We start from the raw sequence: 24,673 nt of genomic DNA on the forward strand, positions 1-24,673 counted from the left end.
GTATCCTATACTTTCACATGGAAAGGAAATGATACTCATTTTTAATTCAAACACAAATTTTATATTAAAAGCACCTAGATCTAAATGATATTAAGAACCATAAAAGTTCAACCTTACATAATTTAATTTTTTTGCTATAAAAACTGCATATTGCTATTTATTAAACTATCTATGGTTTCCTTACTCAGTAACACATTATCTCCACACTAAGCTTTTGTTTCAGATTTAAACTTCTAGCAAAATCAGTTAGTAAATGAAAGAATACAAACACATTATTTCAATTCTGAATGTTGAAGGCTTAAGAAAATTGCATTTATTAAATGGAATTAGCTACTACTATATTTACATTTAATATTAACAAGATAACTGTCTTAATCTATATGGACTGATTATATATGAAAGATTTAAGTTGTACACGATTTAACACTACAACCAATGTTATCTGAAGCATGTAATCAAAAGATTTAAGTAGACATTAGGGTTATTCCTTTCCCCTAAAATCTTTTCAAAACATTTTAAAAATCCAAATGTAGAACACAGCTTAGTAACAATGAAAAAAATCCACATCACAGCTTCTTGTAAAACATTAACTATAGTAAAAAAATAAAACAAATTTTATTGCTCCTAAAATGCAGTGGACCTTGATAACTCTGATTCCTACTTTATGTTTCGGTAGGTTGATGCGCAAACTGTTAATCTTCGGGTTTATATTAGCAAGACATTGTATATTACTCTCATCTTTCACTGCTTGTTTCTGGTAAATATCTACAGAGAAAGGTAGCCATATGTGAGCAGTGGAGAATATGTTGAGGTGAATATTCTGTCAGATTAAAAAAGAGTTTTTATTTTTTAAAGCGAAGTAAACCGAGTTTGTATACAACTTTTAGGATGTGTCTAAGAGTTCCCTGAAGGATAACAACACTCCTACACAGTACTGTATCAAATAATCAAATGCCTGTTCCTAATGCCCTCAATTGCCTAGACAGCAACTTATAGCTATGCTTTATCTACACACATTATTTTAGATAACTTCTAGGCATATCTTAGCAACTTTTATTTAAGAACGTCCAAAAAAGATGCTTTTACGTATTAAGAATATGCTTAAAATATTAGTGTAATACATATATAAAGATTAATAAATAGGTATTTTGTTATGTGGTTTTATATTTTAGGTTCAAACACTATAAACACAAGATGATACTATGGTAATACAGTGGTCTTTAAATTTGGGGGGTCAAATAAAGATATATTTTGGGTCAAATAAAAATATAACTTGATGCTAGTTAGTCAGCATTATACAAAAAATGTAATTTCTTTAAAACTAGAAAAAATTTTTCTTAACTTTTTATAATTGAGTGTATACTGTCTAAGACTCTAAAAGTAAATAAATTACTTTCTTTGCAAATTTTTCATTCATCCAAGGACATAAATTGCCTTATTAAAATTTAAAACAAGGATAGAATGTTGCTGGATAGAAAAAGAAGAGCATTTTTGGAGAGAAGAGCATTTTGGTCAAAAGGCACAAGGCCCAGTTTAGATTCTGTTTCTGACTTTCCCTGTGGCTTTGGCCCTCATTTCTCCCCCTGTGTAAAATGAAGTTGGAAAACTTTGTAATTTCCGAGTGTAAACATTCAAGGACATTATTGTAATGTTTTAGATTTCCCTCAGTAATTTATTAAAACCATTTGTTCCGTTATATTTGGTACCCAACTATAATTATACATGTTTTTCTGATTGTTTTGACTATTTAAGAGAAAGAAAAAAAAACCCAAACCCCTCTAAACCACTCTCATTCATCATAAAAAGGTGATATACTTATATGAAGAAAGCCGTTTAAAAACAGAATCAGGTAAGATAAATAGCAAACATTTGTATTTCTTTCCAATATTTCTCCTACCTCTTTGCAGTGGGAAAATAGCGCGAGCATGAAGAGCCATCCCAGGCGCAGTAAGGGTCTCGGGCAAGGCAGCACTCTGCACATGCTTTCCCATAAATATCACAGCGGTGTAACGGGAGCTGAGCGACCCCCGTGGTGGAACCGATATATAGTTGTTGCTGCGGAAAGAGTTTACTATTATGACAAAACAGTCCTGTTTTTTTTAAATCTTTTCTCTAAAAAAGTTTTCTTATACATAACACATAAAAAATAAATGTATACTAGTGGGTTTAAAAAAATCCCATTATTGGCAGTTTTGTCAAAAGCCTGGCAGATCATATGACCATTTAAAAAGACCAAGAGCAAAATCTAAATATTTGACTAAAACGAGTGTATTTTAAAGTATAAAATCAAGGGAAGACAATAATGGTTACATATCAGTTAAATCTTAATAAAGATACAAATTAAGTAAAAGACAGAAGATACTGAGTAATATAATTTTCAAACCTTCAAGGTTTTTGTTCTTAGAAAGCTTTTTTTTTTTTTAACTTCTGCTGTTTGTAATTTTGATTAATCAGCAAATCTACATTGCCACTGTACTCTCTTGGTCTTGAGGCAGGGATCATTTGCTTTTGACTCATGGGTGCCCTATATTACTGCCAGCGATGTAGTCTGCCTTCCTATAAGAAGGAATAGGGGAAAGTTTTGGTGCTTGCATTTTTAAGTTTTGCTCAACATCAACTGTCTTGTCCTTGCACTACCTCCAGGAAGATTACTTTAAACAAAACTACTAAATTGCTTTTCATTTGAAAGATCATCAAATGGGGAATCAAGTACCTTCTGGCTGGTGCAGACCTGAACACAAAGCTTGGCTGTTGTTGAAAAGTGCTACGTTGGCCATCAAGGTACCTGGATTCTAGATCTTGCCCTATATTAATTCTCTGTGTCATCTTGAGCCATTCCCCTAACTTTTGTAAGACTTTACTTCCTTATTCACAAAATGAGCATGTTTAACTAGATCTTTAAAAGTATGCACTCAGATAAAACACACTACAATGCCATTATGTTCAATGAATTTACAATTACCAAATGAGGTAGACTACGGGGGAAAAGCTTTGTGGCAGCAGCTAATCCGGGATTTCAGTACAGTTTTAAAAATGTCTTTTACATAGTTTAGCCAATGTAGCATTTGAGCAATGTTGCAAATATATGTAAATACAAGATAAAATACAAATAAAACTGTTTTGTGATTTCTCCACATTTTGTTGTAATTAGTATCATAGCTCCCTTTTCTTGTACTAAAGGACTGAATGACTATGGTAAGCCTTAAATGAAAGTTGTATAAATACTGAATCATGTAACAGTACATTGAAAAGACCTCAAACGTGTATTTTAATTTCCCACTACATAAATGAAAAAGAAGTTATAGAAAAGCTAGTCTTTGAAACATGGTGTGCTCTTTTAATATTACAAATTGCCTGACAGCAAAGGATATAATTAAAATTACATTTATAAATAACTTTTGAAGATGAACTACATATATAAACAAACATAAATTGAATGAAGATTGATGTATCTATTAGAATCTATGAAATTAAAGAGGTTATAAAAAGTGCCTATATAGAAAATAATTCTGTGCTTAGAGCTAACCAACTAACATATCTTAATAAAAGAAAGGGAAATAAGGGAGAAAACATAATACAATAAAAACTAAACCACTGTTAAAACAGTCACCTTGATAACTGTTTCCCTGATACACATTGCTTATTCCATCCCAGTAGTGAAAACTATTTCAATATTCTAGTATAAGTATATACAATACAGTATATACTACGGATGCTCAACCTTTTACTATATTCATCTTTTATTAGTAACCAAAAGATCCTAAAAACCATGGCAAATTAAAAAGCAGTAGTTGAAGTCCTTGGGAGGAAAAGATGACTATTATTAAGCTTTTTGTTTAGAGAAAATTAGGTTGATTTGTACTTCTCTTAAAGCATCCACAGAACCAGAACGTGGTAACAGTTGACCATGATTTGAAAAATATTAATAAAGAACTTAACGGAAGGAACTTCCCCTCCTCCTATCCTTTCTATCTCTCTTTCAAAATCATCTTATTAAAAAAAAAAAAAAAAAGCTCAGATTGTATTGAAGGCAGGCAATCACAATGCAATAAAAAATGAAATAAATGTGGCACCTTTTTAAAATTCTTATTTATTTATTTATTTATTTATTTATTTATTTATTTATTTATCAGAGAGAGAGAGAGACAGAGAGCACAAGGGGGGTGAGGGGCAGAGGGAGAGGCAGACTCCCCATTGAGCAGGGAGTCCGATGCGGAACCAAGTGAGCCACGCAGGTGCTCAACATGTGACATTTAAAGAAACCATTAAAATGGGGCAGCCGTATCCACAAGAATGGTTGGCATTGGTGAATATGGACTTGTGGAACCCTGTATTGTGGTCAGAACTATTTAAAAAGCTACTGATCAAGTTGGTCATACCAAACGAAAAGATCTCTAGAATTGGCCAATAACTTAAGAAGCATAAGCAAAATTCATAGTTTTAAATTTTTAAGAATATGACATTGGAGTTGGGAAGGATTACTATCTAAATAATAGTATCTAAATCTGTCATATCTCTTTAGGAGAAAACCAGAGAAATAAACATGAGCAGAAAAAACCAAAAATAGGGAACATGGGAAGAAAAAAACAAAATTACCGCCACAAAAACTTAAAAGTGTGATAAAATGCCCCAAATTAAATACAACTCAAGTCTAGTTTTCGTTTTACAATTATTCTGCAGTACTATTAAAAAACTGCAAAACTAATTATGCCATCTAAATGAAATATAGGGGAGGGTTGCAGGCACCACTGAGCATAATCCAGTCCCTAGCAAGTAACCTGATGTGCTTTTTCTGCCCAATTTAACATCACCACAGGCTTTCTCTCTATCCTCCTTAACAAGTTTCGGGTCATAAGCAGGCGATGAGTCCATTTATCCAGAAAATTAGTTGCAACACTGCTTGTCCCTCTTGAAACTACTGCCTCACTTTTAAAATTTCCATGAGCATGAGTAAAATCAATTCAAATCTGATGAAATCAAACTTCCAGTAATAGAAAATGAAGGACAGGAATACTTTTCTTATATCATGGTATTTTAAATTGATGGAACTGTTTTTGGTATTTTGGGTGGGTTGTTTTTTGTTTTTTTGTTTTTTTTTTTGGTGAAATGTGTTGCATTTAATAGGCAATTCTTAAAATACTTAAAAATATTTAAACAAAAAGCAATATTTTATAAAACTATATGTAATATAATTAAGATTGGCAATGAAACCAAGCAAGGAATAAATAAATAATTTTAAAAATCATTAAAGGAAAGAATATCCCAGTCTAGCTTCCATTCTGGAAATCCCCGGATTTCCTTGCCAACATTTGACAATTTTTAGATTACAAGAACAGGTGAACACATACTTATGAAGTGTAAGATAACAGTATCAGGGTCAATAATATCTGCACTCTTGAGTTTCTCTAAATATCTTGGAGATTATCAATCTATTTTGATATGTAAGTGTGGAAAGGATATACACTGACTGTTATTGGCACAGTATTTTAGTGTCTTGTACAAGGGCTAATGCATGGTCAGAGATAAAACATGTAAACAATTCAGGAGTAAGATTAGCCAAATGACTTTCATATTTAGCAATTTTATATATAAGTGTTTGGAACAGTCAGTGAAGTAATTCCTACTCCATTCTAGCTTCTTCTGCTAGGTTATTTAATAATTAATTTCAATTCAGTATCCAAGCCTTTTTTTTTTTTTTTTTTGAGTTACCATTGATACACTGACTAGAAAGGCTATATAACATTTATGGGGAAAAGATAATTTATTAGAAGTTAAAATTATATTTGTTTTGTACATATAATTTAACACTTAGAAGTCATTTGTGTTTCTTAAGTGTCTTGCCAAAGCATTCATTCAATGTGAATGCAAAGACTATTAACATGCTGCCCTTAACGTTTGAATTCATGGAGTTTAATAACTTATCATTTGGCAGTGACTGTTCTACTGTTCTCCTTTTATATGTAGCCAAGCTAAGTGTTTTCTCTTGTACACAACACTACTGAAAAAGTAAAATTAACTTCTGAGTCAAGATCCTCCAAACATATACAGCCCAGTGCACAATTTTATTAGCTTATAAAATATATGTTGTTTATTCATGCAAATTAAACTAAATGATAAAGTTATTTATATTCTCAAATATCCACCAATGGTATTTTTAAGGACAGATGAAAATAATTACTGACCAAATATTACAATGACCCCAAAAAATGCTATAAATGAAAACTTACAACCAACAATGATCTAAGAAATATATTTATAGGAATGTAAGATTGGTCAAAAACATGTGGCAATGAAAAGGATCTTTAATTTTCATTCTACTAGTTTACTGTAAGAATGTTTTTTCTTTTCTCTTTTTTTCAGGAACTACTGTTAATAAATTGCAAAATTTGATGAATCATAAATATGTTTATCTAACTGAAACACAAAATCAACAAAATATAGAATATTGACTGTAATACATAATGATAGTACCTGCTTGGTGGAAAGCTCCATTGCTGAAATAATAGTTGGCTCCTAAAGAAGAAAAAGAAAATGTGAACTGTTTGATCAATTAGAAAGTCATTAATGTCAATTAACACAGAACACCAAAATAAGCTTTTAGAGCATTAATTTCAGTGCCTACAAGAAGCAATATAAATGGGAAGTAAGATACATGGAGGAAGCTACATACATGAGTATTAAATATGTGGAACAGACAACAGGAGGGTATTAATGTCTTCCAGTCAAAGACATACAGATCTGTAGTTGATCAAGTTGAGTTATCGCTCATTGCAGTTAGGGAGACTATGGGACTGCCCAGCAAAAGAGTGTTAGAAAGAACACATATGTTTTGAGCCTCTGTTAGCTGATTTGAGGGAGGTTTCAAGCAAGTGGTGTTTGCTCTGCATGGGATGTCAAAGAAAGCACAGGTAATTCTATGATTAGGTCTCTTCATACATCTTATTTAGGAGGAGGGAAGAGCAGAATGAAGCTAAAGCAATATTTGGTAAAGCAGCAGCCATTATTCATATAGGCAGGATAGGGGGATATTTGGTCATTTCTTGGCAGTTTGGACAATGTTTATGGTCTTGTCTGTTTTCAGACAGGATTATAGAATGGTCTTGCTTTTTTCCTGATTCATCATGGTCACAGAGTAGCCTTGTCTGATACTGGTGTTCTGTGAGAATTTGTACACTCAAATGGAGAACACTGGCCTGTCAGTGCCAGGCCAGCTCCTAATAACAACAATGACAAGTTGATAGTATTAGGCTAGTTTCCAGCTGTCAAGGACTGTAAGAGCTCAGGGTAGGATGAGATTACTTTATTATTATCAAAATGACTGTTTAATGTGCAAAGGCCTACACTACACATTTTTACCAGAGTACATGATCACTTCAATTTCTACCAACAGGCTATCCAGAGATAATAACTACAGAAGTGATAACCACCAATATATTCTGATGAGTGTTCTGCTGAAGCCTATCATGAACACATAAATATCACTCTTTGATTAACTTAGACCACCAAAAACTATCCACCTGAACACTTAGCTTATATTCTCTCAGATTTACTTTCATTGAACTGTGCTCCATTGTATCAGTGGACATACTAAATATTAAGAAGGAGACTGCTTGAGGATTTCAGAGGTGGCTGATGAGAAAGGGGCTTAGGTGGGAAGAATAATCTTAAAAGGCCTGATTGTGTAGGTGACTAAAGCTGAGCCCTGAGCCAAGTGTGAAGAGTTGGATTCTGAAGCCACACTGCATAGATTCAAATGGAAACCTGGCCACAAGTATGATGGTAGGTGAGGTGTATAACCTCTCTGTAATTCAGTTTTCTCATCTTAAAAATGAGTATAATAGTATCTTCCCTGTAGGATTGATGAAAAGATTAAATTTGAGTTCATAAATGCAAAGTACTTTACAAATGTGCTCGGCACATAGTGTTTATTCAAATCTCTTTGTCTTTCTCTCTCTCTCACATACACACAACCCCCATATCTTTTACTTGCTTTAGTTTTTTCTCTAGTGCTTATCACTATCTAGAAATATACACATGCATATTGCATTAATGGATATATATGATATATGTAACAACATATATATGATATAAACATAACATTTATCTTGTGTCTTGTGAGTTTCCCCTTATACCCCAAAGCAGTGTCTGAGGTAAGGTCTTATCTGCAGGTAGGGAGCAGGAATGAGGAAGGAAGGATTGACAGGAAGGAGAAAAAGTCAAAAAAAGATATGTTATGGAAGTCACCACTGAGACAGAAAATCTGGAGATAGTAGACTGTGACTCTCAAAATTGTCCACTGAGGTTTGTACCAAAAAAAGTATTTATTCAGTCCATTACTCATTGGATGCCCACAGGAGTGTTAAATCTCCCACACCTCTAGCTGGGACTCCTGTCCTTTTGCCTGCTATCAGAGAAGTCCTGGGGCACACAGTGAGGCTGCGGTGGATGGAGATAAGGCTGACAGGATGTAAGCAGGGGCAGCAGAGGCATCTCATATTTTTTCTTTCTTGTCTCCGTAAGCCACCCCCCACCCCCACCCCCCACCCCCCACACTCTAATTTAGGAAAGGGATGTTTGGCTATTTCAGTCACTGCTATATTCCTAGCACCTGGGATTGTTTCTGGTATTTTTAAGTTCTCAAAAAAATCTGTTACATGAATAAATGAATGATGAAAGAATGCTCTACCAATTTCTCCTTTTCTCTCCTATCTCTTCCACTTTCCCCATTGCATTCTGTTCCTTCCACTTAATTTGTCTGAGCTAAAGGCAGCCTTTTTTTAAAAAAAGGTCTTTCCTTAATCTTTTTAGTTCAGCTGAAATTCCTTTGAAAATAATCTAAGTAAGGATTCTATACTCGCTGTCTTGTTCATGTCCCATTCAGCGCCATTCATTCCTCAGCCCCCTGAGGCTAGCCCCTCCCCTAGAGAGGTGGCCTGTGATTCTCAGAAGCAGAAGTCACCAATGAACTGTATTGGTGAATGAACACTTTCAGTCTATATTATTATTACTGGACTTCTTTGTTTTATATGGCATGACTGACTACTCATTTCTTTTGACTGCTTCCTCTATTAAATTTCATTATGCCTCAGAACTCTTTTTTTTTTTTTAAAGATTTATTTGTCAGGAAGAGAGAGAGAGAGAGAGAGTGTGTGAGAGAGTGCATGCGAGCGCAGGCACCCACAAACAGGGGGAGGGGCAAGAGGCAGAGGGAGAAGCAGGCTCCCCACTGAGCAAGGAGCCTGATAGGAGGAACTCAATCCCAGGACCTTGGGATCATGACCTGAGCCAAAGGCAGATGCTTTATCGACTGACCCACCCAGGTGCCCCTGATTTCAACATCCTTAAATTAAATCCTAGAATTTCTTAATTAAAAGAAAATTATTTATTTTTTGGACCAGGAAATTAGTAACAGTTTGGAATAGGATGTGCTATTTGCTGCCTGCCGTTGAATTTTAATAGACAATATATTAAGATGACATCCATTTAAATAAGCTATGTTTTTTTTCTGAGAAATAGCTGGTGGTGAATATGACTTCCATTTAAAACAGATGTAGCTTCATAAGCATTTTTTCATGAAACTGGTTTCAATTGCAAAGTTAATTGGTGTTCGAGTAAAAATGAAATTAAAAACTTAGCATTTTTTCAAGATTTTCTATGACTCTAATTTGCCATATATTTTTTTCAGATATTTTAATCCAGTCCTTATTAAACTTTTGCGCTTGCAGAGCTTTTCAACCTGCTGATCCCAGGAGAATCCGACATAACTCCCAGGATGCTAAGCACGTGGACGCTCCTTTAGAATGAGTTAATAGACTACGTTTTGGAAAGCATCAATTATGTTTTACATTTGAATGAAAATTAAACTCTTTCATTTGTTAGCTCAGCTGTTCATGGAATATTGCATAAATTGAGTTTGAAATGCATGTGTTATCAATATAACTGCCTTGCAGTCCTTTGCAGTCAGTAGGACTATAAATAAAACCCATCGTACTAAAGGCATGGCAACTCAAAGAAGTAAAATCTTCCTTGGACTGGAAAGAAGATCCCACAGTTAGGTAGTAATACCTTACTTCTAATATTAATTTACTAGTAAAATTAATTTGTATAGAAACTTTAAAAATTTAAGAAATTAAGAAATTGAGGCTCAATTGACTTTAAACAAGTTGTTCAGAATCACTAGTAAATATGATCTAAATACAGATTTATGATTACAAGTAATACTTGGAATTAGGTTTGTGTCTTAGTACTTCAATACCATTTCAATACCATTTTGAATATGTAATGGCAATTTAAAATCATTTCCTATACCAATGCCAATTTTATTTCACCTCTTATTACCTATTAAAATTTTATTCTAAAATGGAAATTTTTGTTGCTGAGGAATATTTTTCTTTCTGTACTATGATTTGGGATTTGATTTCACCCAGAATAAAAAAAGTCTCTTGGATGTAACTGAAACCACTGGAATGTTCTGTGATAGGCAGGGTGTTTTCCTAAAACCGATCTCAAGATGGCAATGGACATAGTACTGGCTTTAATTCAGGCTTTTATATGAAGTTTGGTTATTCGGCCAAGCAAGGACACATAATGAACATGGTCTCCTGGAGATGATATTTTGGTAAAATTAACTTGTTGGTTGACATTAAACTCTAAGAGTATCAGATACTACTATGACTCCAAATCTGTTCCTTGTCTATTTACTTTGTCAAAATACTGTTATGCTCAGTTTAACACTTTTTAATTTCATTTTATGTTAAATGAAATGACATGCAAGGCTCAAATAGAAATACAGAAACTATAACACTTCTCTGCTTGTTTCACTGTATATAGCAATTGCTTTAATGTGTTGTGTTTTTTTCCCTCCCACTACAAAATTAAACAAAGTTTGACAGTGAAATATTCCAATTGCTAGACCACAATATATGTATGAACTCTGCCTGATAGAATAGAATGTTAAAAGTAAATATTTCTCTAAACTCTGCCCAAATATGTTTTGTCTACTTGAGTGCCAAAGAAATAATAATGACAATAATGCATAACAGAAAATATGGGAGAGAACTGGAACATTTGTCTATGGAAGGAGATGTGTCCCAGGTTGCAAACAATCTTTTTATGAACGTGTAAATTCACAAAAAATCATTTCTCTACCAGCACAATATTATCTGTTTATATTTAATTGTTAGGGAATGATCAATAACCTTTCTCATGGTATCTTAAAGACCACAAATACGTCATTCCAATAGTTGTCATAGGCTTAATTCAGTTGTGTTATTTCTCTGGAAACTGCAAAATATTAACAAAATCTAATAGATATTAAATATTTTGCTTACAAGATTGTAGGCTTTCAACCTCTCAAGATTTTGTTAAGTCATTTAACATATTAGTTTAAATTAATATCTTTTCAAACTAGAATTTTTTATTAATGTACTAAAGAACAGAGCTAAGGTATGAAATATAAACTTAAAATCCTAGAGACACAGGGAATTAAATATACAACAACTGAAGGGAAACACACAACCGAAACCTGACAAATACAAAAGAGTCTGGAAATAATTAAGATACTTTTAAGTTAACATAATATTTCAATATTTCCTGTCACTTCATTTGCAACAGTGGCAGCAATATAAATTTCTAAATAGATAGAGTTGGTAATTTTTTTCTTTCCACTGGAGATTACTATGGGATATAGTCAGCAGGATAACTTGTTGCTGTTCCCAGTTTGTTTTCCACATATTCTGGTGCCTCACTTTAAGTCTGGCCTCCCTGAGGAAGACCATAAATTCTTTAATTTTTCATATTTCATTTTTTCATCAATACTGATTCCTTCATTCAACAGATGTTGGCTGAAAACATATTTTAGGCTCTGGAGACACAACAATGAACACAAGGCAGCAATTTACTTTTTCACCCCTCAGTGCCCGTGATTTATTTGCTAAATCTAAGGGGCTCTACATTATTACCACAGTCCACTTGGATAATCGTATTTTTGAATTTGTAGGCTAAAGTATCAATGTGTAAATATTGAAATGGGACTTTTATGAACAATAGTGATTAGTTATTACTTTGTACTAGATATAAAGTAAGGCCAAAGTACATGACTTAAAAATCAGAATAGAATTATGATGATTTTTATTATTTTGAAGAGTTAAACCAAGGATTAACAGAAAACTCCACTGGAAATGTGGATTACTTTTAGTGTAGCTAAGTTAAAACAATAAAATTGTATTAATAAAATCTTGAGCATAGTATCTGGCACCATCCTGGATGTTTTATGTAAGTGTCTCTAATTTTTCTAGCTTCCTTGCGAAGCAGGTATTACATTTGCTGCTTCACTGATGGGTAAGCACAAAGAGACCAATAAGCGTTCCAAAAAGAAAAGCTATGTAGATGTGATTGAAGAGCCCAAACTATTTCCACCAGAACACTGCTTAGTTTATTACAAGATATTTATGTCCTGATTGACCAGTTATCTGTTTCAGTGCTGATAATAATTTTAATTGTATGAGTATATATTCAGAGCTTGCCATTTTCTACTTCATTTTTTCTTCAAAATATTCCTGAATAGTGAGCAAGAACGCACGGTGGGTTAAAAAAATGATCCAATGTTTTTCCATTTTCTGCCTATCCTTCTAATTCCAGTTTATTTTGCCGTTACAAATGCCTCGTATGTTTGCACTATTCTTTTAATAAAAACCGAAGTAACACCTTTTATGGGCATGTATTTCCCTGTCATATCTCATAAATAATTCATATCAAGGTGTGCTTCAGTTGAAACTCTTCCTATTAGCTAGCAACCTAAAAGAAACAACAGATATTGTGGTATATGTTATATTACTTTGGTTCTCCTCTCTCACTTCAACCCATATCCTGCTTTCTCTATCCCCAATACTACACAAATTTACCTGGCCCATCTGTGATTCTGGACAAAGGAACAAATATCTATGTATTTCTCTTTGTCGGAGACTAGGAACCCATAACATATCTGCCACCAGTCACATAAAAACCTCAAACCTCTTTTGCTAACAAATGATTTAAGAAAATGTGATTAAAATAATTCATGAATAAGCTAAAAAATGACTGAAATGTCTTCATTTCCCTGTCATTCCGACTGATTGTTTTCCTTTAACACATTCATGGAAGTTATCTCTCATCCCAGTTATATCATAATGCATGAAAGAGGAGATTTGGGGGTGGGAAGCAACATGAGTTTATTCACTGAGGTAAGTCATATAAATAATAGAAAATGTAAATCATATATTTTATTATTGAGAAAACAAAATATGAGCCAAGAATATATTTCTTTACATTTTTAGATTTAACTAGCATTGAAAGCTTCAAGGTTTATTTTGACTAGTGTCTGGCTTTCTAATTGACAAGCTAATTAGAAGGGTATGCTAGACTCCTTGTCCATACCAAGTTCAGTGTGCAGCTGTCCTGAGGGAAAGACATACAAGTGAACTTGTTGACACTTGAAATTAAGCAGCACTCACCCGAAAAACTGTCATTTCTTCCAGCAGAACTTCTTCTAAATCATGCCAAGTCTCCTTAGGAATTGAAACTACTTTAAGAACGGTCCCAACATCTTTGAAAGAAAGTGGAGGAGGAGAAAACAATTTAAATAGATCTGAACAAAGGATAGTGTTAATGAATGGTATCAGTATTTGACTAGAAAGAACATTCTGACCTCAGTCGTCCTTTTATTTTTCTGTTATAGCAGTAATAAAATATATATTCAAATGTATTTCGTGCAACTAGATAAACCATGAACATAACTGTGGAATACACACAACTGAATTTTTAGAAATATATGAAGCTTGGAAGAAGGCTTTATCCTGAACTTGCAAAATTAAACAATATATATAATAATCACTAGGTTGAATTAATTGTGTTTAAAAAATTTTTAATCTCCACTGTCAGGTGTCTCAGGGAAAAAAAAAAACTAAAAAAAAAAAAAAAGATTCTATTAATTTGATATGACAGGTTTTCCACTCTTGAGAAGTCAGGGACTCCTTGTGAAGACTTAATGCAGATGCAAAACACAAGGAATGTTGTCAAGGAAGAGTAGTCAAGAGCTTCCAAGCCTTGCTGCTCATCCTCCTGCCACCTGGAAGCCTTTAGTACTTATAGGCCCCTAAAGACAGCTCAATGACCATTAAGTGATGAATGACAATAACTTGATTTCCCAAAATAAACACCCTAGATTACTTGTTCTGGTGGTTTTTTCAATAATGGTTAAGCAGGTTTGGTTAATAAATTGGTTTGATTAATGTCTTGAAAAACCAATTTTAAAGTACTAAAGAAATTTAAAATTCAGGAGCATAAATCACAAGAACTATGAAATTGGATACACTGTATAGAGATTTAAAGCACTGTTTATACTAATTCTCATTGTGAAAGGAGACAAAATGTTTTAAGTAAAAGAGCTGTTGCTTTTACTGTAAATGGCGTTAAGAGGATACTATTTTTCCAGTATTTACAGACATGTTTCTATTCGTTGATAGAATGAACCACAGAATCTTATTAAAATTTAAAAAAAAAATGGACTCTTCAACATTTCAACATTCCAGTTCCGATCAGCTGATCAATTATTTTTAGCTTCAACTGGCTCATTTTAATCCAGTTCAACTGACTCATTTGAAAAGAGAATCATCCATCAGAAAAATAATTTAAGGTATTCACTGAATAACCACTGATAACCGTTTTCAGGGCATCAATACAATGTGCTTTGTGAGATCAAGAAAAGTTGCTAGTGAAGAAAAGAAAAAAAGAAAATTTGCTAGTGTGTCCCTTGTAAAGTGAAACAAAACAAAACAAAACAAAAAAGGCCCTCTGTTAAGAGGTTACTTCTATGTTTATAGGACTTTAGACTACTCATGACACCAAGATGAAAGGTAAATTAGGTTAATCTACTCAGTGCCTCTGATGGGTTTCCAGTGTCCAAACATAACTTTATCTGTGTTCCAGATCTAGTTTTACCGAGTAGTATTTCAAACAATTTCACACAAATTGAATCAGATTACTCAACTAGGATCAATATACTATGATGTGCAATTCAGTTAAAAGATAAAATTACTGTAATCAATTTACTTTGCTGACAGATGACCCTGGTCTGTACTGACCGATAGCCATCCACATCTTCGGACATTCAACATACTCATGAAACTGGTTCCTTTAAAGACAGCTTGTGTCCAACAGGAATTAAAAACTCATGATTAGATTTCTTTGGTCAAATAGCCGGAAACAAGCCTTTGTTGCACAAAGAGTGAGGGACTCCTCAACATGTTTAGGCCAGAGGTGAAAAAAAAGGTAAGTGTGACATTACTGAATAAACTTAATTACTCTGTAGATAGATCTAGTTATATTTTGACATTAATTGAATATAAATCCTATCATCTTATAATTTCTAAAGATTTATATAACCCGAAGTTGATACTTAAAATTCATTGATTTTTATCCAACTCTTGAGTCTCAAAGGGACTCTCTTATTTGATAAAATTTCTCACTCATTAAAGTAGACTGCACTGTATTGCTCAGAATCTGACACTGTTACACCTGATAACAAGTATTTCACAATTTCGTTATAAAACTTTAAATCTTTAAAGCACTTACCACACAACTGCCATTCCCCTGTAGTTAATTCAGTTTTTTTCTGTTTCTCACCCAGAGAAATACATGCTATTATACAAGGTTTCAGAGGAGCAGTCACTCTGCTTCTCATTGATTTATGTCAGTTAACAATGCTAATGGAGACTAGGAATTTATTGCCTTGGAATCTGACCCTAACTAGCAAGTTTCAGTTTTGTAACTGGTGCTTTCAAAATAGTATTAATGAAGAGAGAAGGGGGAAAATATATCATAATAGCAATGGGATTCATTCTGAAAATATACCTGTAAAAAGTTTGTTGGTAATCATGGGATTAGTAAAAAAAATTTGTTAAATTTCTATAGAAATGGAATTAAAATGTTTCCGGTGAATCTTTAGGTCCATTTTGTTGTTCCTCTGATGAAGTTTTTTTTGTTTTGTTTTTTGTTTTCTTTTATTGTATGGCAAAAACACTAAACAAATTTTGTTGCCAAAATTTATTTGCTAGAAGATCTGCACTCTATGATAATTTTAAAGTTCAGGTAATTTTGCATTAATGTAGTCCAGAAACATTAGTGAATGTCTTGGGAATTTTACCATGGTTTGAGCAATACATCTTTGTTCTAAAAAGCCAATGGATAGAAAAGAGTTATGATTCAATCATAGATAATGATTGTTTACCTAATCATTAGCTTTACCCGACTGCATTTATCAACTTTTGATTGAAAAGGAGATTTGGCTTAAATCAATATATATCAGTTTGTTACTTTTTTAGTAACACACCGTCATGGTGGATGTTCAGGTTTTTTAGTTGTTTATTAGAGGTTAACTGTATCTCGACAGTGACTATAAAAACTTCCTTCAGTTCTTAGCACACTCAGTCCATTAAACAGTATTTTGGAAGGAAATTTAGAGCTAAAATCAAAATATTTACCTGTTCCAATAAACATAACATCATATTGGCCATCTTCTGCATCCACTCGATCTACTACGATTTGTGTAAATTGATAATTTACATCTGTTTTGATCATTATTGGGCGGTTATTAATAGGAAACACTGGATTGTACATAGCTGGATGACTTCTTGCAAATGTTATAACATCATCAGGAAGGTCTTTTGTAGAGTCAAATCCACCAAATGTTTTACTGGGACACTATTCAGATAAAGAGAAGATCTTTTGATTAAAATACAGTAAATAGAATAATAAATTAGAAAATAATTTATGACCTCAATGGTCATAAACTAAATCTAAACCTGTCATTATTTCTTTAAAGTAACTGATAAAATAAAACATAATGTTACTAATATTAGTAGATGTAATATATAGCATATATTTCCTAAACATCTCTTAAATCTCAATGGGATTTAGTTACATCACCATTTCTTACCAAGAACTACAAACACATCTAATGAATTCAGTGTACAGGAGTGTGGTGCCTCTGTTAGTGGCAACACGATATATTTTACCAATATGGTGAAGTATCTGAAATAAGAAATGGAATATGTTACAACTAAATCTAATTAATAATCAGATTAGAGAATCTCAGAATAATTTTCTTGGATACTTTTTTTTTCCCTATGACATCATGTTAAAATACAAATGCTCTTTTCAAACTGAAAGATAATATAAACATTCTTTATTCCTTTGTTTCTAACATAACCCTGAAAAAGTACCACAAAAAACTATCAGTACTACCTCATTAATAATTAATTTAAAAGATAAGGAAATGTGTTATTCATAGTGTTTAACAATGTCCATGGCCCTGAGACTGGCCAATCAGGGTGGACCAAGCTGAACAGATGACGGGCACAGAGAAGCACAAAGGATGCGCTGTGCTACACTGGCATAACGTCACCTCTCAATAGGAACACTCCCCATAAGGCAATAAAACAAAAATGAGAAAATTCATATTTCACTGTGTCTCTTTTCACTGCATTTAGTGATGTGGCACAAGCATTCAGAGTACAACATCTCCAGTCTCTTGCCTTTTGTCTTATACCTAGGTAACTTTTTGCCACTTAATGTAAGAGCTTGGGAACTGAACTGTAATTAAGAGACGTTCTTGATCTTACAAGAGACTTAGGAGGAGAAATCAACTGTCTTTGCCGTTACCTTGATACAGGTCATTAATAATTCATAGGAAATGAAATAAATAAACTTGTTTTGAAATGGGAACAGTATCAATTTATCTCTGAATATATATGTATGTTGTATATAGAGACACACACAATAATAATACACTAATACAACAGTTAAAGGATTTAAGGAATTACTTTCTAAGTAAGTTATAAAATTACTTATTTAATATAATATGTTTCACTTAGTATGTTTTTCTCCACTAGTGTTGACAAGATGACTATTCTCAGATGCCACTTCTTTTGATTTAATGAACTCATTCAAGTGAATCTGATTTATTGAGTTAGGTGTTTTGTGCTTCTGGTAGCCCTTTTCTATTTCCTAGATTAGGCATTACTCTCTGCTTCTGTCTTTCACGGTTGGTGGTGCATACTGTTGACTTAATTTCCCATGTTTTAACAACTCTCTGAGTAATGAGTGAGAACACAGGCTCTAGAACCAAACTGCCTGAATTGAATCGTGGTTCCTCTCCTTGCCTCAGAGTCCCCATCTGTGAAAAGGAAACAATAGCAATAGTTGGGCTACTGAGTAATATATATATTATATATATATATATATATTATATATATATAAAATATATATATATATATAAATCTCTCAGAATAGGGTCTGACACACAATAATTTCTAATGTCTATCATCAACTGCAAATATACTGTATAGATATTCAGATCAAAACTTCTGTATCTCTAATTTCTAATGTCTATCATCAACTGCAAATATACTGTATAGGTATTCAGATCAAAACTTCTGTATCCCTAATTTCTAATGTCTATCATCAACTGCAAATATAGTGTATAGGTATTCAGATCAAAACTTCTGTATCTCTAATAGCAGTACAATATCTAGCACAGCGAAGGAATTCCATCAAGTTTGAAGTGAAACTAGAAAGAGTCAGGTTATACTGAGAATACACTCGTATTAATGAGCCATAGAGATATAAACAGCCATAGGGATATAAAACTCATCACCAACAAAGTAAAAGCAGTTTGCCATTAAGAAATGGGAGTAAATATCTTGTACTTTTTATAAAACCCATTGGACTTCATATAATCAATATTTCATCTTGTTTGTTCATTCTTCTGACAGCCTCTATAGGTTTTTTATCTGTAAGAACCATCAGCTAAAAGTAATATTTATGAAATGCAAAATTTTCAATTTGCTCATAAAGAAGTTTATAGAGAAAAACAAGACGAAAACCTCACAATTAATAACATATGTAAAACATAAATTACTTAAATTTAACAGAACAAACAAAACTGAAGTAAAATTAAAGTCAAATATAAGTTTTTCCATCACATGAAGTTACTTCCTTAGAGATTCCTAGGATTAGAAACGTTGCACTTAAGTGGATGTTCAGTGCAGGTATACTATGGCCTCTGCCATCAATGATAACTTCACTCATTTTCTGCCATATTGAAGTCTTTGTTTTTTTTCTCCCTACTTTAAATTGCAGATTCAAAGCTGGTTTTATTTTGAGTTCTCTCCATTTTTTTTTTTCTTAAGGCTGAATGTGCCCCAGGGTTGCTAGAGGGAAAAAGGAGAGGTGAGCAAGAGTAGATAGTGTCTGTTAAAATATGTAGGCCCTGCTCTCTCTCTGAGATTTTTCTTGCATTTCTTCTTTACCTACTTGAAGGATATGTCCCATTCCCAAGGGAAAATAATATCGATTTAAAACTTTTCTTCCTCCTATTTAATGGGCAATCCTTGAAGCCTTCATTATAATTAGGAAGAACAAGTTCAGATTATCCTAATTGTTTCAACTCTCCATGAAGGCCATTTTCAGAAAACAAAATAAATAAGGCTACCCATTCAGCTTCTACTTCTCAAAAATTATGGTTATTAAAAACTGGTAAGCACTGAACTTAACTACTGATGTCTGTAAAAAACATGTTTTTAAATGGAGAATTCCACAGTATCATAGAAAATCCTTGCTTTGCCATGTTTATAGTCCTGGCACCTTTGTTTTATATTATCTATACTTAATACCCGTTTGTAGCTGCTTTTTTTTTAACCTTTCGTAGAAATTTATCCCTTTGCTATTTTAAACACCTAGGCCATAATTAATTAATTAATTAATTAATAAAGGGGGGCACCTGGCTGGCTCAGTCTGAGGAGCATGCAACTCTTAATCTCAGGGTTGTGAGTTCAAGCCCCACACTGGATACAGAGATAACTAAAAATAAATAAATACATAAATAAATAATAATTTAAACACCTAGGCCACTTACAGTTCCTGGTCGTGGGTAGGGGACTCTTCCTTGATAAGGCACCCACTGATAGTTGGGACCATCCCTGTGAGCATATGGACCAAGGAAGACCCTTCTCACATCACTCATGCTATACATACACACAGCTGACCCCTTGAAGATGTTACTAAAAAAGGGAGACAAAAAAAAAAAAACCACAACAGACTTTCATCCTTATACAGTGGTAAAACAACTGTTTTTAAGTTGTTCTAAGTTCTTAAATATCAGATATCAATTATCAAACCTTGAACATAAATTCAATCTCAAATAATATTTGGTACCTTTTTCAGTCATTTGTATATATTTTCACAATACACAAGAGAACAAATTATGATTGCTCAAAAATAGAAGGCATAAATGAAACCATATTAGTACTCATAGCACATATATTTATACATACAGACAATACATGATATGAAGATACACATTCATATACATAAACTTTGGTGGGAAAACACCTACACATGATCTTCTAAAGTAGATATTCTAAAGTAATATTTAAATTTGTAATATATAATTTTGATATCAAATAGAAATAAAAATATAAACTTTGTAATATGTTAAGCCTCAAGCATGATTACTAAAACCAGAGAACTTCTAAGCAAGCAAGAATGTTTCAGAAGTCATTTTATAAGCTGAAACTGGTACAGAAAATGAACAGTTAACCTCAAAGGATGTGTTACATTATATTATTTTTAACTCCCAAACCACCAAAAGCATTACAGACAGTAACAGAGTCTGATTTGTGTGAAGGCATTTAAAACGACCTCTTCCTAACTCAGAAAATTGTTTTAAGTTAGTAGCTGTTACATCCTACTCAAAGTGGAGTATTATAGCAATTATTCCCATCATTTTACTTGACAAAAAGCAGGTACCTGAAACAAACTGGAAGTTTGCCATGAGCTGCCACAGTTTTCCATTTTATTTTACTTATATAAATACAGCTTGAGAGATGTACTTATACAAAGATATAAAACAGTTGTGCACACTTAAAATATGGACTGCTTATCTTTTAACCAATCTCTCACCACAGAAAATTACCTATAAATCATACCAAATGAAAAACATGTGTTTACAAGGGTTTATTGCTGGAAACTGTTCCACATAGACAACGTCTGGTAGAGTGCAAGCTGCATGAGGGAAGAAAGATGCCTGGTAGCTTTTCTGTAACATCAATTATATATTGCCTGGTCCTTGACACATAGTAAATCTCAGTAAATATTTATAGAATTTAATAATGATATTTTCAAAATGAAATAGCAAATAGTTAGGCGCCATGCTATTCCTACAGATTCAGAAACACTGGGGGCAAGGCCTAGCATGTTCTTTGGGCAACTCTGATGGATGCTCAGATGGATGTCGGAGAACCACTGTACTAAGTAATGAGGAAGCAGAAGGAATGGATTAATGTCTGTTTAGTTTTAACAACTCCAGGTAATATAAATTTTATACTGAATGTGATAGTCAGGAGATAATTTTATACTGAATGTGACTGACAGCAAGAGCCTCAGGAAGATGGGTAATGGAGAAAGGAGGCGGGTGAGGAGAAAGTGAAGGAGGAGAGAAGGAGGGGAGGAGGAGAGTGAAGGAGGAAAAAGGGGAAGAGAAAGGAGAGGCAAGAAGTGTTTCACTTGCAGTTTATAGCACTATTAACTCTGATCAAAACTCAGATTTCTGCTTTTCAGAATAGTCTACATCTCACTCAGATGTTAAAGTCAAAGCTATACATAGAACATGACACATTTTTCATCCTATTTAGAGTGACGATATTCTTTGCTAAAATTTATTTTTTTAAAACAACTATTTAGGTCATAACTTATTTTAACCATCGAAGAATCTACAACAGATCAGAGGTTAAGCCAACACTGTTCTTTCAAAAACATATTTTCAAAAATTACAGATACTTGTAAAGCACCGTCTAAAGACATGAAGTTTCTATGTTAATAAGAGAGTAAAATATTGTTTACCTGGAAGTTGTAAACACTCCATATACAATTGGATTCTTAGGATCTTTAGAATTCATTAGGAATACATCCTCTGTTTGAAAACAAAATTAGGAAAAGTTGCATTTTGAGGTTATAACAAAGTCTGAACAGATACTCTCTGTCCAACATCATCAGCAACTTACGCAATTCATCAAAGTGAGTGTCGATGCCATTTGGACCTGGCACCGAGCAAATCAGACGAGCTTTGAGGAACGTTGTCCACTTATTCACCAGACTTCTGTGCCCCCCGAAGTCATTCTGAAAGGAGAGAACACAGGTTTTAGGAAATGTGCATGTGAATGATCATTTCAAATATTTCTCTTATCTTCCTATCTTGAGACAGATGTACAATTTATTTCTCAAAATAAAAGTAATTCTATTATAGATCCAAGTAACTATGTTTTCTTAATATATTTTGGTCAAAGCTATTCACTCAAACTTTATTCAAGGAATGACTCACAACATACAATGAATATACTGGCACATGATACACTTCATGAGTATTTACTGAAGGGAAGAGTAAATGCATACCTTGTAACCCACACTGAAAATAGATCCCAAACAAAAGCATATCGCACTGAATATTTTATAAGTTAAACAGCTGAAACAATTTGACTTTACAAACAGCACACTGAAAAAGTATTTGTGTAAGCCTTAATAAAGGAAATTCATTTACCTCCTCACTGATAATGAAACTAAATTTTTACTTAATGTAGCGATAATTCTATTTATGATAGTGTTTATTTACTGGTAACTTAAAAGTCTTTTAAAATAATATTTATGTGCATATGTTTGAAGGAACATGACTTCTCCTTCAAAAACGTAACAATGATTTATATTTTGTTTATATAATTCTATCTACTATAAAGATTTTTTCTTAACTCTTGTAAATAGTGCTTTTAAATATGATTTATATTTTTTGGAGAGGATTCTCATATATTTCACATATTTTTGTATGTTTCCAGATTGTTAAAACTTCTAATTTTCCCATAACTTAATATACTAAGAGATAAATAATTAGATCATGACTAGGGAAGGAAAGATGCTAACCAACCCCCCCAGTAGAGATCTTCAAAAATTGCCTATTTCCTTAAAAAAAGAAAATTCCATTGAAGACAATTATTGGATCTGCTTTGTGATTTTCTTGAGATGAAAGGTTTGAATATATAATAGCAGTTGGCTTTATTCATAGTGTGTATATATGCTGCATTATACAGCGTAGTGAGAATGAATGGTACTGTTATATCTTCACACTGATACTAACTAATCCATAAACATTTATTGAGCAATTTTTATTCTATATATCTAGCATTAAAATGTAATGTATCCAATTTTGTGTCACACAGTAAATGAATTACCTTAAAGTTCAGAACTTCACAATTACATCTGTGTGTTCACATCTATGTACATAGGATGCTATAATCAATTTATAAAATCAAGCTTTAATGCTTTTCTCTCTTAACATTAATGTTTTAGCTATTCCAACAACAAACGTCCATTCAAAAGTTACACATTGTAGGAAACTAGGCTATGTCTGAGAATACAAAACAGTATGTTCTCTACATAACATGAAAACAACAGTATTTCCTTAAAATTTCAAAGCTTGTTTAATATAAGTATGAAATAATGTGTCACAGCCTCTACCTACATGTTTTCCTGTGAAGAGTCACTCATAAGCAACTACGTTTTCAATCTTTCTTTACTATTTAAATATTTGTAGTGATCAATCAAGATTTTGAGCCATATTTTTCATTGTACTTGCACATAGGTGGAAAAGAAAAAGAAATAAAACCATGATTGGACAGTGAAATCCTCAATTGTTCTTTTCTTTACCTCACCTTGCATATCTGACCTATTCTAGCATGAGTGGCTTTTCCAGTGTGTTCTCCATCTATCGCATTTTCACGGAAGAAAAAATATACTTTGTCATCTTCAGGGTTGTCACTTTCTGGGATGAGGTGGGCACTAATGAACCTTGGATCTGAGAGACAAATTACAGCATATATGTTAATTCACAATTAGATAAATAATACCATTCATTACAGTCCATTTTCACTTTCTCTTCACTTCCTTTTGACATATTTCAAGAACTAATCTTTCCTTAGTTCAGAATTTTCAGTACATGTGAACTATTCTTTATGTATTTTAAAGTATGTTACAAATCACCTTATGTTGCAAAAAAAAAATTCTTTTTTTTTTTAAAGACTTTATTTATTTGACAGAGAGAGAGAGCACAAGCAGGTGGAGTAGCAGGCAGAGGGAGAGGGAGAAGCAGGCTCTCCGCTGAGCAGGGAGCCTGACACGGGCTCAATCCCAGGACCCTGGGATCTTGACCTGAGCCAAAGGCAGTCGCTTAACCAACTGAGCCACCCAGCCTCCCCCCAAATTCTTTAATTATTTTTTGTAAAGTTAGGAATAGAGGCAGAAATCCTCAGTGTGAGCACACAGTGCAAATGCATTACTGGATATTAAAATATTTTGCAAACGGTAAGTGTTACAAATATTGCTTATTGACATCATCACTATTATCCTTCCTTTTAAGCATAAAATAGTTTAAATCAAAGTACAAATGGGTGTTCCAGTTTCCAGCAAAGACTGGATGGGAGGAAGAGAGATCTACATAAAATAACAAAAAACCACGTCCTGTTGGTTTCAGTAAATGGTACCATTATTTACAAGGCACTCAAGCCACCTTGGTATTCTGGTGCCACCCTTGCAT

At 33.2% G+C, this 24,673-nt stretch overlaps 1 protein-coding gene across 13 annotated transcripts in view; it reads right to left on the minus strand.

The window, feature by feature from the left end:
* Positions 1–24,673, minus strand: part of SEMA3A (semaphorin 3A) — an 818,384-nt gene that overhangs the window by 19,269 nt on the left and 774,442 nt on the right. For all 13 annotated transcript variants that reach the window (XM_057304266.1, XM_057304265.1, XM_057304264.1 and 10 more), the window contains 8 exons: positions 23,793–23,935; positions 22,098–22,212; positions 21,937–22,006; positions 19,952–20,096; positions 16,518–16,737; positions 13,491–13,582; positions 6,472–6,513; positions 1,898–2,055 (listed from right to left, as the gene is read on the minus strand). In XM_057304266.1, the coding sequence (XP_057160249.1) occupies positions 1,898–2,055; positions 6,472–6,513; positions 13,491–13,582; positions 16,518–16,737; positions 19,952–20,096; positions 21,937–22,006; positions 22,098–22,212; positions 23,793–23,935 (985 nt within the window). The remainder of the gene's footprint in view (positions 1–1,897; positions 2,056–6,471; positions 6,514–13,490; positions 13,583–16,517; positions 16,738–19,951; positions 20,097–21,936; positions 22,007–22,097; positions 22,213–23,792; positions 23,936–24,673) is intronic.

Source organism: Ursus arctos, unplaced genomic scaffold, assembly GCF_023065955.2.
Source record: "Ursus arctos isolate Adak ecotype North America unplaced genomic scaffold, UrsArc2.0 scaffold_3, whole genome shotgun sequence".
NCBI classification, from domain to species: Eukaryota; Metazoa; Chordata; class Mammalia; order Carnivora; family Ursidae; genus Ursus; species Ursus arctos.